Consider the following 16,718-nt stretch of genomic DNA (forward strand, 5'->3'; position numbering starts at 1 on the left):
TTCGCTCCTTGATAGTTCCTCATCATCAAATGTAACACCCAGTAACGAACAACTCCAGAGCGTCCTATCCATTGGTTCGGGAGGTTCTCGTTTAGAAACCTGCGTACAGCTCGATGCCAGTGTGGCGTGCTCCATCTTGTAGAACGAAGTCGTCTATCTCTGCATTACTAAATTGCGGAATCAACCAGTTACGTAGCAATGCTAAGTAACTTTCATCTGTAATTTCTTGTTCCTGAAAGAAGAACGGACCGTGCACCCAACGCTCTGATACTGCACTAAAAACATTGCTTTTCGGTGAGTCACGTTCCACATTTACAGTTGCATGAGGGTTCTGGGTTCCACATATCCTTACATTGTGTCTATTCACCTTTCCACTTAAGTGAAATGTCGCCTCATCGCTGAGAATGATCTTCGTCAGAAAGTTTTCGTCGTCCTCCATGAAATTTTGCATAGTCTCACAGAACTCACGGCGCTTTACCTTGTCTTGTGGGTATAACTTTTGAACCAACTGCAGTCGGTACGGGTAACACCGCAAACGCTTGCGTAAGATCTTGCTTACTGTTGTTTGTGGCATCTGCAACTCTCTGCTAGCTTTACGTGTAGACTTCTGTGGACTGTGTACGAAGGCTGCACTTACGCGCTCCACAGTTTCCTCGGAGACGGGACGTCGCCCTGAATGTCCTTTTCTTTGATCACAAATGCACCCGTCTCAATAAACGTTCTATGCCATTTCACAATGGATTTGTGTGATCAGCATTAAATTGTCGTTTAAAATCACGCTCCACTCTCACAAAACTGCTTGTTTTTGCAAATTGTAAAACGCACCAGCTTCGTTGCTATAGGGTGAACGCCATTTTCGATGTTACTGCCCTCTAGCTGCCCTGGTCAGAACTAGGATTCTGAAAAGATAGATGGAAAAATACTTTGAGTTTACTGAGCTCTGTACAAAATTTCATGTAAATATTCAATTAAATGTTAATTATATGGCACTTTAAAATCAGGTACTGTTTCTGTGCTCACCCTGTATAGCATAAATGTGTACGGTACATTTTATTTAATTTATTTACTTTTACGGCATTTAAATAAATGTAAGTCATTGTAATTTTTCAGAGGTTTAATTTCATGTAGTAGAAGGAGCAGTACTGTATTTAGTATAGCTAGTATTAACTAAGTTGAAGACCGAGATGCAGCAATACGTTCGCATATTGAAGTTTCCAACGTTATGCAACCCATGATCGACGATTTCAATTCCTTTGTGGAAGACGGATGCAGTAAGTCAAAAATGTTACATTATTGGAATATATTCATTAGTGTTGTATTTCCAGTCTTAAGATATATGATTCGAGTTGACAGAGAGTGTAATTGGGAGCTTCATGTGTCTGCTCTCCAACTCGCCCTTCCACTGTTCTTTGCGTTCGGAAAACTTAATTATATTAGATGGAGCTCAGTTCAGATTGAAAGACTGCTTGAAGCTTCAAGAAACACACAAAATCAGGCACAATATCTGACTGAATTTGGCAAAGAAGAATTGTCAGAAACAGGGTGGATTGATTTAAATCAGTCTGATTTAAATCACGATTTTAATCAAGATTTAAATCACTTGATTTTTTAAATAAAAATCGTTAATTTAAATCAAATTCCGAAATGAATTAATTTAAAGTGAAAGTAAGTAAAATCCCGTTTCTGTTCTGTTATTTCGAGTATGGAAGATAATAATCACAATACAATGAGACTCAAATGTATGTAAGCACAGTATGAAAACGAGTATCATGTAGAGATCGATCAGGGAAAATCCCGTTTGAACGGGTAACGGGTGAACCTGCTTTCTTCTCTTTGTAACACAGGGTTTTAAAATTTCTATTCCAACGCGGAAATCACCATGGACATTTAAGATAAAAACTCTTTTGTGTCCACGACTATTTGTTTGTTTCCAGTTAATTTAGAGGGGTCCGATCCCCTCTCCAAAACAACAACAATAATAATAATAATAATAATAATAATAATAATAATAATAATAATAATAATATAATAATTTTAAAATTTTGGCCGAAATTTATGTACTAAATACATAGAAGTTCCTCGGAATCGTAATACGACAAATTTTGGATGCGTTAAAATATCGAATAACACTTGTGATAAAGTGGATACCTGACCCCATTGCAGAACACGCCGCGATCTGCGATGTGATCGCAGAAAATTTGCCGTGCCTGTGCAGGAAAAATTGTCAGACGAAATAAAATAGCCAACAGAAAAGTATAAAAACGTGCCTGCTATGTATAGATGTCTTAAATGCACGGACAACTCGCATTTGAACTGTTTTTCACGTCACATAAAGCATATTTTTAACAATCACAAGTGTTTCTTCTCTTGGAACTGATCATCTTGATTTTTTTTTTTATTATTATTATTTTGGAATTCCTGCAGAAAATTTTTGACTTACAAAAGCTCATCGCATAAAGACAAAAAAAAAAAAAAAAAAAAAAAAAAAGTTCTGCCATCGGCTCATATATAGGATCAGAAAACGATATTCACGAAGAAATTAAATATCGACTAAAAGCAGGGAATTCGTGTTATTATTCAGTTCAAAAATCTCTTATCGTCGCGAATTCTGTCGAGGAATTTGGAGCTTTAAAATATATAAAACGATAATTATGCCTGTTGTGCTGTATGGTTGTGAAACATGGTCGCTTACCCTGAGGGAAGAACGCAGACTGAAAGTATTTGAGAATACAATCCTGAAACGAATATTCGGAACCAAAAGGAACGGAAATGAGGAATGGCGAAAACTTCATGATGAGGAACTGCATAATTTATATCGTTCACCAAACATTGTTAGGGTCATTAAATCTTGGAGGCTCAGGTGGACAGGACATGTAGGAACGCTTTCAAAGTTTTAACTGGAAGTCCAATCGGAAAACGACCATTAGGAAGGCCTAGGCGCAGATGGGAGGACAATATTAAGATGGATCTCGCAGAAATAAGAATACAAAATAGAAATTGGATTCAGTTGACTAAGGATAGAAGCCAGGAGAGCTTTTGTGAAATGGCATTGGACCTCCGTGTTCCATAGGTCATAGAGTTAGCTAGTTAATTTTAGGCGAAATGTACTTTATATGTATTTCGTGCCGCTAGCTAGTTCCAATTGTTTAAAAATATGCCCCTGCCAAATATCAGTAACTTTCGTGAAAAGAAAATGTCATATTGATATACATTGCTGTACTTTTTCCTTAATGCTTAAGAAACATTGTTTGGGATTGAAATAAGTTAACAATTGGGAATTAATTCAAAATTAAAACACAATACTTTCACTTAGATGGCATATTTAACATTTAATACTAATTCCTAATGTTGTTTTTTAAGTTCACGACTCGTATTATACGAAGAAAAACATTTGATTTAAATCAAAAAAATCGATTTAAATAAAAAAATCAACAAAAATGATTTTTTTTGAAAAAATCATGATCTTTTTCCACCTTGGTCAGAAACTATGATAATGTCTGCAGAGGGGGCCACGGTGGCTCAGTGGTAGAGCGTTCACCTCTGGTGCTTGGGGTCCCGGGTTCGATCCCAGCCCCCCGCCAATTGAACTTTGTGGTGGACAATTACCGTGTGCGTGGGTTTCCCGTTTCCTCCCACTTTCTTCATTTCATTCATTACTCATCATCACCGTCTCCTTTAGCCTGACCGGCATAACCGTGGGACGTAAAACAAAAAGAATTCATTTCATTTTCAATGTCTGCAGAAACCTTTCTAGTGCAGATGATATCAAGTAAATTCTCATCGATGGATTAATGTAGAATGCACCAGTATTATCGCATGAAGCGTCTGGATTGCTCCAAATTACCGCCAACCGCATCTTTGGTACATCTTCACATCAGAAGAACTTACTTTTAGTGCTACTAGTGGTACCAGATACTTGAAGCCACAGAACTCGACCTATCTCAGTATGGCTATACAGACAATGATGGAGAATGGATCCCAGAAATGACACTTGGAACTCTTTCTATCGAACTTCTCATTCCCCTGCACTTGCAAAAAAAAAAAAAAAAAAAAACGCAAGAAACACATTTTGTAAGACTTCGCATTAATGCAATGTCTTGTCAATTCTACAGTTGTGAAAGCAGCGAATGTAAAAATCCGATCACGTAATTTTGATGTTATCAAATCTCGTCTATTTTCATAAATCATATCTACGTGCACCTATTGGTTAAAAAAATGTATATATTCTAAACTAACACCTCAATATCACTATTTGTTTATCGATTGCAGTTATATTCCAACTTAGTGTTGTACCTTGCAAAGAAAAATGGAAATAAGGTCTTTGTTTGTACATCCACCGTAATCAGTATTTGAAGTGATGGCAGAGAATACAATTCATACAATTAAAAAAATGTAATAAACATTAGTATATATAACTTAACATGATACTAAGCGACAATGTAATTTACGATCTTTGCAGAATAAAATTATTTTCTTGTAACTAAATAGAATTTATATTCAGAACTCAGATAACGAATATAAAAAATGTGGGTTATACACAAAAAGAACTAGTTTAGTAAATACAGTACGACTCCTACTAAATGAAATAAAACCTCCGAGAAATTACTGTTACTTACACTTAACTAAATGCCGTAAAAGTAAAAGAAATAAAATGTAGTGTTTGTATAAGTCTACGTTTACAAATGCTACATTTGTAAACGTTTACGTTATACATTATACGTTATACATGTACGTTACATCTTTGTATAAGTTTACGTTATGTATCGGCATTTTACTTCGCGTGCATTTTTGCGATAAATGTAAGTTTAAGGCAAGAGCGTCGCGTCGGGGGGGGGAGGTATAACAGGGAGGTAAATGCCACAACTTTCTTCCCTGAAATATCTACTTACCTCTTTATCACATGGATATTTGTGTGCTCCAGATATTTTAGGAAATAGTGCTCCTAAATTTTTTATCACGCTACGCCACTGGACGAAAAGGTAAAAATAATGAATTTGCTGAGTATTTAATTCTGTACAACTTTGGTAGAAGGCTCTTTAAAAAAAAAAAAAAAAAAAAGGTTTCAAATAAATTTAGAGATTTCTGCAATAGAGTAATTTTTCGGCTACCTTTGACCTTGGCGGACATATTGCCAAAAAACTCACGGTTTTCAGAACATGTGACCAAGCCAGAAATCATGTACTAGTACCAGTACCATGCACAGTAATAATTTGCTCTCGGCCTTTTCGATCCAACAGGACCTATGGGTGGCCCCCACAGTACTCTGTCTCAATCTCACATTCACACACACACTGCTGTTCCGAAAAAGAGAAAATTGTCTTCTAGAAAAGATATAAAGGAAGGAAACAATAAGGCACCACCCTGCCTCTCCCTCTCTGACCCATTTCACCCTCATTCCCACATCTCTCTTTCTTGTTTTTTCTGTGTTTCTCTTTTTCTTATTGAATTTAAAAGAAAAGAATAAATTCTGGATGGTGGGTCAGAGTGGGCGGTGGAAAGGGCTAAAGGAATCGGGATAGTTCCCCACCTTTTTTCTCATCCCTTATCTTCTGCATGGAAAAGTGAAAGAGAAAAGGAAGTGGAAGAAGTGAAGGAGAATGAGGAACGATGGAAGAGGCTTGGGACCTTTGTTTCTCTTTCTCTTCCCATCAATAAAAAGTAAAGAAAATAGAAAAATGCTGATTCTTTTCCTTTTTCTTTTTCCTTTCTCTCTCTCTTCATAGGAAAAATGGATGGTTATACGTGGGAGAGAGATATAGAAGAAAAAGGAAACAAAGAAAGAAGAATACAAAGAAAGATAGTGAAATGGGAATTAATTTTAAGGAAAAAGATCCCCCTTTCCACCCACCCCGTCATCCCATGCCAATATGAAAAGGTTAGGAGTTCAGAGGGACGGGACAGGGGAAGAAAGAAGAGGAGGAAAATTGACTTTTTTCAAAAGAAAAACTAAGGGAAGAAAAAGGATTTCCTTTTTCTCTTTATTCTTGTTTCTTGAGTTCTTTGTCTCTCTCTCTCTCTCTTAACCCATGACCTACCGTGACCCATTATGACCACTAAAAGAGAGAGACCAAAACTGAGAGAAAAAGACTGTTTTCCAATCCTCTCTCCCCTTTACTCAAGAAAATTATGAAGAAGAAAAAGTACAAGTAGTGTTCAAATGAAAAGGTACGAAACGTCGTACAAACCAAACTGGTTGAAATAGGAACATGTCACTTTGGGATAACGTAGTGCGACATCCAGGGAAGAGAATGTACCGTCCGGCCTGATTGTGCGCATGCGCGGGCGCCTCTCATATGACGCAGGAGAGAATCAGACATTCGTGTGCTCCATCTAATTGACGCGGCAGTGCATGTGATGAAATCATAGCGTTCACATTGAAAAATTCGACAATTGAGGAGCAGAGAGATGTCATCACATTTCTGACTACGGAAAGGGTTAAATCGGGCGATATTCATCGCCCGATGGTGACCGTATGCGGCGGAGACTGTGTGTCCGAGAAGTCAGTGAGAAAGCGGAGTGCCCGTTTTCATAAAGGCCTGGAGAGTTTGGGTGATGACTAGACATAGAATTTTTAGGTGAAAACCTATCTTTTTTTTTTTTTCTTAGCTCAGAATGAAAAGCACTAGCATCAAGTTTTTATTTTACCTAAAAATACCTAATTGAACGTTAGATCCTATTTTTGCCTATTTTGCGCAAAGTAAACATGTGAACATTTCTAAAGGTTAAACGCAAGAAAACCATTCTGTTCCTACATGTTGCGTCACCACAGGGCGGCAGAGATGGTCGTCTATGGGCCAATATAGGTAAGGTGAGTATAATTTGAGGAAACCAGATTTCCTTCAAACCACAATTGTATTGGCAGGGTGTCTAGCAGTCGGGAAAGTCGGGAATTTGTCTTAAATTTAAAAAATGGTCGGGAAATCGGGATTTGTCGGGAATTTGCGAAGGAAGTAGGGAAAAATGGAATTCTACGTTTGAAACAATATTATTGTCTTTATTTGCCATCGCGATCCATCTCAACCGTGTTTCTATTTTCTACGTAGAAGCGGTCACGTGGTACGCGTTGCATCGCGTGGTGTACATGGATACCGTGGATTTTCTGCGATTTATATAAGGCGCGTGGTTTGTCTTCTGCTGTGGTGCTGGGGAAAGAAGAGTAGTCAGTGAGTGGCCATAAATAAATGTACAACTGTCAGGCATATTTATTGACAGCAGACAGGCTTTTGCGTTTCAAGAGTAACAGGTGGTTAGCCGGGCGTTGCATCGTACCATATATTTTGAATAAAGTAAATGTTGGATTGTTTTTCACCTACAGGTAAGTTTACCTGGGCAATGTTTTTGTAAATAATTCAACACTTTAAAGGCTAGTTGTTTTAGTGTAACGGCAAACAACATGCCATTTCTTACTTTGCAATGAATTACAGGCATGTCAATTTTGAGTATTCAACATTCCTGACATCATAAATAAGTTTATTTTACCAACTATTGCAACAACAACAACAAAAGACCTAAACATAGTTTTCCTAACCTAAAGACAGTAATATGTTTGAAATGTTCTGCCCAAAATAAACGTTTACTTTATTGTGTACCTCATCTTTTACCTCAGAGAAAATGGATTCGTACAAAAGAAATTAACACAAACTTGATGACTTCTGGATAAGTGTGTTATCGCCAAATGATGTATATCTGTGCAAAATAGTAAAGATATGCCTAATTCTTTCCCACGGTAATGCAGCATTAGAAAGGGTTTTTTTCGGTAAACAGGGAAATAGTAGTTGAAAATTTGTCAGAGGATTCTTTAGTGGCGCAGCGTGTAGTGTATGATGCTGTCAACGAGGCTGGTGGCATACAAGTCATTCTTATCCCAAAGTAGATGATTCTATCAATGAGAAACGCATACGCGAGATTCAAGGAAGCCGAAGAACCGCAGAAAAGTGATGTCAGAAAAAGATCGCAGGGCCGCTGAAAAAAGAAGAGCAGAACAGAGACAAAAGGAACTTGAAGCAAAGAAACAGAAAATCGTAAATCAGTTGTCAGAACAGGTTGCTACCATAGAGGAGGAGATCAAAAAATTGCATGATTAGATTGTTTCATTGCATATATGAAGAAGGAGACATTCTATGATCAGGTAAGAACTTGTACACTTTTTTCATTACGTTCAACCTTTCCTAATTTTACGAAGACAGTTTTTAGGATGAGCCGGGAAAAATTTGAATATGGTCGGGAAAAGTCTGGAAAAAGTCAGGAAATTGCTGAGAGAAATTTGCTAGACACCCTGTATTGGTACCTGAGGACCGCGAAAAACCATGATGGCCGTCTCGGAATGTAAACTTTTCAAGATGGCGTCGAATCAAAGATGGCGCCCGAATCGATTTATTAAACTGGCAATATCTCGACTCTAATTATCGAATATAAAAGTATTGTACCCCAGCAATCTTGATGAGAAGAAAGTGCTTCTTGCCTACACAGATGCTGCATCATACATGGTTGCTGCAATGAAGTTGCTGAAAGTGTTCTATCCCTGCCTTGTGCATGTGATATGTGTCTCGCCCATGGTTTAAATCGTGTTGCCCAGCAGATGCGAGTAGAATTTCCAAAGATCAACAAAATGATCTCTACTGTAAAGAAAGTTTTTTCTTACGGCTCCATCAAGAGTACGGTCCTTTAACCCTTTGGGGATCTTATCGTACATTTTGTACGATACGCATTTTTCATCGTACATTGCGTTATTTCTCTTCTATTTGAGCTTTTTCGTCCGGATTTTTTTGTTTTTCAAGTCCATATACATTGTAGAAGACATTACGTATGGTTTCAGACCGTCCTGCGTCCAGACATAGGAAGTGATGACGTCATAATTTTGAAATAGAAATTTTCCCTTATGAAGCCTATGTTCATTATTTTTTGGCGGGCTTATTTTTTCACGTAGAAGATTAAAATTTTGCACAAACATTCAGTCCACCGAGTAGTATTTACCAGATTTTTTGTTCCGATGTCAGTGCTAAAACAGGGGGGGGGGAACCAGAGGGGCGAAGAGTTGAAAAAAGGGATATTTTTACCAAAAAAATTCCGTTTTTCAGGATTTTCTCGCCTCACATACATGACGGGGACACGTAAGTCATGCCGTCTGAAAGGCAGTTCCATTCTGAAGAGAATGACGGTCGAATTATTATCCTAGGGTAATTAGGGACGTCTCAGGGATTTTTTGAAAAATATACTTCTATATAGGGAAAAATGGGACATGGTGGGTATATTTTTTTGGCGGGCTTACTTTTGCACCTAGAAGATTGAAATTGTGCACAAACATTCAGCCCACCTAGTAGTATTTCTCAGAATTTTTTAAGATCTCTGCATTAAAACAGGGGGGGGTCCAGAAGGGGAAAAAATTGAAAAAAGGGATTTTTAGACAAAAAAATCCCGTTTTTCATGATTTTCCCGCCTCACATACATGATGGAGACACGTGAGTCACACCGTCTGAAAGGCCGTTCCATTCTGAAGAGAATGACGGTCGAATTATTATTCTAGGGTAATTAGGGACGTCTCAGTGAATTTTTTTCAAAATATACTTCTGTATAGGGTAACATGGGGAATTTTCTGATTTTTTTTGGCGGGCTTATTTTTGCACCTAGAAGATTGAAATTGTGCACAAACATTCAGTCCACCGAGTAGCATTTAACATATTGTTTTCAGATTTCTGCGTTAAAACAGGGGGGGGGGGTCCAGGGGGGCTAAAAGTTGAAAAAAGGGAAATTTGGACCCAAAAAAATCCTTTTTTTCTGGAATTTCCCACCTTAGATACATGATGGAGACATGTGAATGGTACCGCCTGAAAGGCAGTTCTATTCAGAAGAGAATATGGGCGACACATGTCCCTAGGGTAATTAGGGATGTCTCAGAAAATATTTTCCCTGAGATCATAGTGTTTTGTGGTAATTTGGGGCATTGGGGGAATTTTTGATAAAATTTCTCCCGCTCTTACTATTCAAGATAGAAACTTGAAATTTGGTACACGCATTTAGTTTACCAAGTACTATTTATCAGATTTTTTGGAGGTCTCTACGTTCACACAGGGGAAAGCCAGGGGGGCCCAAAGTTGGACAAAAAAAATTTCCCCCTCAAAATTTTCCCTTCGACATCAATTTTCCCTCTCCTGGTATATGGTATGGGCATGCAAGTGGTACCATTTGAAAGCCAGCTCTATTCTGAAGAGAATGAGGTATGAACCATGATCCTAGCATAAATAGTGACGATGCAGTAGCTGCTTGACTGAAAGTCTAAAAAATAGCCCAAAAAGCCAAGATTTTATAAGGGTTAAAGAAAAGCTTCCAGATACTTCTCTGCCACCTCAACCAGTGCGTACAGGATGGGGTACCTGATTGAAAGCAGTTGAGTACTATAGTGACCATTTTCCTGCAATAAAGGAAGTCGTTGAAAATTTAGTAGAGGATGCTTATAGCGTTACTGCTGCCAAAGAGTTTATAAATGATTCTTCTATCCCTACTGATTTGGCATACACCCGATCGCACTACACATTTCTTGTTTGGGTTATTGCAGAATTAGAGGGGTTGGAAATACCATTTTCTAAGAATATTGAGCTTATTCAGGAAGTGAAGCAAAAAATCGTGGAAGTGCCCGTTGGAGAGAAAGTGAAGGTAAAAACTAACTTGAAAGTGTATTAACAAAGGAATTGAGACTCGGTTTTGAGGAATTGAGGAGTTTCTGTCCAGCAGCAGATATTTTGGCTGGGAAATAAAGTTTTTATAAATGCGAAATACCAATCGAACATGTACCCAGGTTGAAGTTTGCCCCCATCAGTTGATGTGGAACGTTCATTCTCTGCGTACAAGCTCATCCTTGCCAACAAACGCCAGCGTTTCTCCATAGGAAAACCTGGACTCATGTGGTGCAGAAATTTAAAGGTGTTGTGTTCTGTACTGAAGGTTTATCTACAAGCATGTAGTTTTATGACAAATTCTTAATTTCAGCAATAATTCAATATTCAGCAAGTTAAAATGTAAGGTAATATGACATGTGTGTGTATATTTCTGTATCTTAAAGTTTGTATTTACATCGTAATGCATCATTCCATTCAAAAATAATTATCTTTCATAAGAACCTATTTTTTAATTTTTAATGCCTAATTTAGTACTTTTGGCTCCTATTTTAGGCATCTAAACATACCTTTTTAGAACCTAAAAATCCGATGTCTAGTGATGACCGGAGATCAGGCTGGTCAGGCTAGCAAACACGGTAATCAGGGCCAAACTCATCGATAAGGTGAATGACCTGGTGAGATGTGATCGGCGTGTCACAATGCGAGTGTTGGCAGTGATGGTGGGGACCAGCATTGGAATAGTGTGTATAATTGTGCATGATAGGTTGAGTTATCGGAAGGTGTGCGAGCAGTGGTTTCCGAAGATGCTCAGCGAACCGCAAAAGAAACGGCGTATGGGGTAGCACTGCTACACCTGTGTTCTGTTACCATGAAAAGCCTGCATTCCTGGAGCGCATCGTCGGTGGTAACGATTCGAACCAAAGACAACGAGACAGCTTTCAATGCAAGTGTGCGTCGTCACCTCCCCCTAAAAATTCAAAGCTGTGCTCTCAGCAGGCAAGATGATTCTCAGTTTTTTGTCGACATACGAGGTCCAACGCTTATCGAATTCATCGAGCACGGAAAAATCATTAACAGTGACGTGTGCTGTGAGACACTCCGTGGCTTACACATGTCCATCAACAACAAACGGCTTGGGCTGCACACGGAGGGAGTGATTTTGCTCCATGATAACGCTCGTCTACATGTCTCCCAGGTCACACAAAGTGTACTTAATAAGTTCAAGTAAGAGCAGCTTGAACATCCTCCCTACAGCTCGGACATGTCGCCCTGTGACTTCCATCTGTTTGGTTAAAAAAAAAAAAAAAAAAAAGAAAAAAATCTTAAAGGGAAGTGTTTCAACTCGGACTACGAACTGAAAGACACAGTGAAGGACTGGCTGCTCTCGCAGCCACAAGAATTCTGGAAACAGGGAATCTTTCGGCTCGTAAAACAGTGGAATAGTTGTGCTCAAGGCCTCTGGTGATTGCTTTTGAATGAAGACTTCGATTTTGAACACCCCTCGCACAGGTAAAAGCTTTCTCTTCTATTTGCCTCTCTTCTGTGAGGGGAAAGAAAAACGCTCCTATAAGAGAGAGTGAGAGGAGAAAAATAAAAAAGGAACGAAATATTTTATAAAGTAGAACAAGTGTGGAAGTTTATAAATAATGGACCATGTAGAACAAGTGTGGAAGTTTATAAATAATGGACGATATTTTTCTAACGTACTGGAAGTTGTACATTTTAATCTCCTGTTCTCCTTATAGCGTCACATAGACCTGTATTCCATTAGCGTAATGCGTATCAGAATTTCGTTTTGGAAAACTATTTTCTCTTCAAAGTTAAAACAGAGAGAAGATACGCATTTCAAAGAAGTCTGAGATAGTATTGTTTTGCTCTCTTGTCCTGTAGAGTTCACTGATGACTCACTGACCAAATGGTAAAGGAAAGATCATTAACAGCCTCACACCTAAATGAAGTCTACATTTTTTTTTAAGGAATAAAATGTGATTAAAATTATATTTGTAGATGTGAGTAGTAACGTGTGTCTTTACAAAAATAAAATTAATAGCAGTCACAATAACGAAACTCAATTCAATAAATAAAACTATTACTCTGATCCATAACACACGATCTCACATCCATTCATTCAGTGGAATATTTCGACCATGGTTTAATTAGTGTCAACAAATGCCTTTGAGTTGGCCAGAATTTTAACTTTCAAAAACGGGGCGAATGTGAATCGGGAGCCTGTAACCCTTTGATACCCATTTTACTTTGGGCGCTAGCAATATTTTCAAGTTAGGAAATTTACGTAACGCACTCAAAAGTTCCAAGCACTCATAAACATCTACAAGTTTCAGTTACGGCCTAAAATGACATAAAATGAAACTAATTAGTTTAATTTCCCATAGTTATGCCCTTAAGGCTAAAGGAGATGGATGGCTAAAGTAAATTATTATAAAATTAACTTGCGTGCTTTCCCCGAGAACATGTGCACCGTAGCCACACGCAATGGGGTGAACTGCAAGTTCTAAAAATTTCCAATGAATATTGGTACGAAAAATAGCTGTATACATAGTAATTTTAACGAAGAGCGTAGAATTTACTCTTATCATTTATATTTTAAATAACACTTACGAGACTGTTGATTTTTGGTTAGAAACGGGACATTTAGGTGTCCCGTTTGAGAATTAGAGAAAGCTGAACATCTGAATACCTTAGAACCTTACATTTGATTGGTGCTCAAAGAGACGTGATTATTGATCGTGCTGCTAATGGTAAGATGCCGTTTCATATATCTCGAGATTTTTGTTGTGATCCTAGAACTGTTAGGAAGTGGCTGAATCGTCATGTAGAATAGGGAGACCAGAGAATGGACTAGGTCAAAACCCAAGACTGAAAGACTGCAGGGCAACATCAACGGTTCTAGTTGAAACATCATCAATCTGTCTTCAAAGTCAAAGCAGTTGAATTAGCATGTTCACACGACACCTTAGGGCTACAGTTTATTGCAGCTGGACTCTATCTTTCACGTCAAGTCATGAGACGTCCATGTCCAGTCGAACTCACGTCCAGCCCAGATATACTATGAAAATCTGATTATTTTTACATAAGCTGTCTTAAGATATATTTTCTGAATCGCAGGAAGTTAAATTCATTCCCTCATCCTCGGCTGATTCTATACGTATGTGTTGGAGATAGCTGGAAATATTCAGATACAACATACGTCATATTATTTTCCACAAAAACCGAATACTTACTTCTGAAAGTTACCGCGGAACGTGTGTTTTGATCGGTAAAATGAATCCATCCATTATCCCTTACGGACTTTAATAGCATCTGGAAGAATAGTAGAAAACATCAAAGAATATATGCGCCATTTCGATAAGAATGAAATATATATTTGACTAAGGTATCGTGGAAAAGATCTATTTTTTTCATTAGGACTCATTCTTAAATTCTTGACAGACTTTAATCCCATACAAGGGGTGATTGGGAAACATTAAAGAAGAATAAGTCAAATTGCATCAAATCAAATCATTTGTGTGAAAATTATCGAAGAAAATTATTTGCGTATATTATTTCACTAATGAAACAAATTTTTGAGAATTTATCCCTTTTTACCAACTTGACCGGTTTGAACTGCAACCATTGGAGATGATTAGGATACCCCTAACAGAAAATGTTTTTTCTGTATGTGAAACCTTCCTGCATTGGGAAGACTTTATTCCTTATTCATGATAGATCGTTGCAGCATCAGACACTAAAGTTGTTTTGAAACATTGGAGGAAGACACACAAGTTTCATTGAAATCTGGTAAGGATTTATAAGAATAAAAGTAAAACAGAAGGACAGAGACGCAAATGCTGGTTGAGTCAAGTGGTATACACTCGTTATATTCGTTTCAATTGCGTGTATATTTAGTTTCCGATGTAAACTTATTTCTGTAGTTTATTAATGGGAGAGAAATCTAGAACACCCTTGCTTTTGATGTAGAATTATATTTCCTGCCTTACATTTAAAAAAAAAGTCTTGAAAAAAAAAAATAATAGGATTAAACCAAATCAAAAACTTTAATACTACACTCTACCGGTTTTGGTAGAGTGTTGCGGGTTGTAACAATATGCTCTCGTGAGACAATGAATCGATTGAAGAAAATCACTTGCCGTTACCTGTTACTGTTTTTGTTCTATTGCGATGTGTTAAAACCGGACACGGCTAATTTGAACCACTGTTTTTGCTCAGTGGGAATCAGTATTGAAACCGGAAGTATGGTATTTGCACAATTTTGAGTGTGATGTTACTTCAACGTATCCTTTGCTGTTAAAATAAGAAACTTGTGTTTATCGTTTTAAACCTTCTCCCCCTTGAATTTTAGCAACCTCAATAAATATTATTATAGTACAATGAAATTTTGGTTTATATATATTTTAAGCGATAGTTTTGAATCACGAAATGTACTTCACTTGAGAACAGTTATTCCTAACGCTATTGAACTTTAAATATTTTTTTCCTGTAAACGTTAATTAAATACCTCTATAAACAAATCGTTAGAACTAGAAAAGCCACTCCGTCCACCGATTTGTACTTTTTCTTTTCTACCGAATGACCAGTTTTCTGTGATTTTTGAATTTTTTTCAGGGTTTTCTCGTGAGAATACAGTAGTTAAATGTGTTTCCACGTAAGCAAAAGTAGAGCATACTGTTGTTTTTTCACCAAGAAAATGGGTATATTTTAAAAACCTCAAAATTTCCCAGGCAAAAAGCTGCGGAATAAACTACTATTTCTTTAGAAGAGCCAGTTGTTTTCCAAGCCTTTGCGTCTCTAATTACAAGATATAATTTCCATCTTTTATACCTTAATAAGAAGAACACCAACTTTATTTGGAATAAAATGGAAAGTACTAGAATTTCGTATGTTCTGCAAAGTGATTGAATAGTTCGGTTCCTTCAGTGCTGTTTTTACGAAAGATTGGTCAACAGGTTTAGGCCCGGAGTGCACAGTATTCTTTAATAGCTCGACCACTTACCTTTTATTTTTCTTTAATAGTTGTGTGGCCCCATTGCGCGGTTTTGTAATGTAACTGTCTTTGTTATAAGATAGTGTCATAAGGAACAACTAATATTGTGAGAGTTAGTCATGCATGATGCTCTGTACACTCAGCAACTGTAACGGATTCAATCATAAGTTGTAGCATGAAGGATCCGTTGTTCATAATTTCGGTATCTTATACGGACGCCAAACACAAAAGCTCAACTCAAACTATAACCCATTCCTAACTATAGGCTGAAAAGATTGTGGCACCAAAAGTTGTTGAAAACTGAAGATTTGATTTCATACGTAGCACACAAAACATTGGGTAGGTTCATTGATCTTTACAGTTTAAGTATTCTAGGCTGTGTATAATTTTAGAGAATTCATTTTACTATGTATATAGAGACTGGATATATTCCAAAGAAAGTTACAAAGTAACGAACATTTATTGGAAGGAAGTCAGTAAGTTGAAATTTTTAATTTCTTTCCTCGGAAAAAACCGAAGAGAGGCTTCATAGAATGTATCTCTTTAATCTGGTTTAGAGAAACGTTTTTTCTTTCTTTCTTTCTTTCTTTTTCTGAATATTTTCATTGTTTTCTCTGTTGTAATGTTTTCAATAATATATGTGTGTTTATGATTAGCTTTGTTAATGTATTTCTTGTGTTAATTAACTTAAACATGTCAGTTGCTAAATTTGGACTTTCTCTATATATGAGTTACATTTTAATTGTATTATGTTTCAGAGCTATAAGCACCGCGACCATAATGTGGAAAGCAGAAGCCTGATGTTCAAAGAAGAATTTGACTTGGACTTAGAAAACGAGAAATTTGAAAAGATCCATGTACCAGACTTCAATGGTGGTCGAAGAGGTCGTTTCGTCCATGACTTCAGTGCAGTATGTTCTGTTTTATTTCTGTATGTATTGTAATTGAAAGAACGATATTAAGACATGCACATAATATGAAATTTAGTCTCTTCTTCGTTCTTTGCGTTCTGATACCACATTTTATTCACCCAATAAGTGTAACATCAAAGTTGTTACAGTTGAAAATGTAAGCATTGGTGAGAGGTCTTGTAATATTTTGGT

General features: G+C 37.3%; 1 protein-coding gene across 1 annotated transcript in view; it reads left to right on the forward strand.

Moving 5' to 3' along the window:
• Positions 1 to 16,718, forward strand: part of LOC145693347 (integral membrane protein 2B) — a 284,481-nt gene that overhangs the window by 209,094 nt on the left and 58,669 nt on the right. The window contains exon 4 of the mRNA XM_081769264.1: positions 16,374 to 16,526. Within this exon, the coding sequence (XP_081625390.1) occupies positions 16,374 to 16,526 (153 nt within the window). The remainder of the gene's footprint in view (positions 1 to 16,373; positions 16,527 to 16,718) is intronic.

This window comes from Thermobia domestica, chromosome 8 (genome assembly GCF_964235325.1).
Source record: "Thermobia domestica chromosome 8, izTheDome1.hap1.1, whole genome shotgun sequence".
Taxonomy (NCBI): Eukaryota; Metazoa; Arthropoda; class Insecta; order Zygentoma; family Lepismatidae; genus Thermobia; species Thermobia domestica.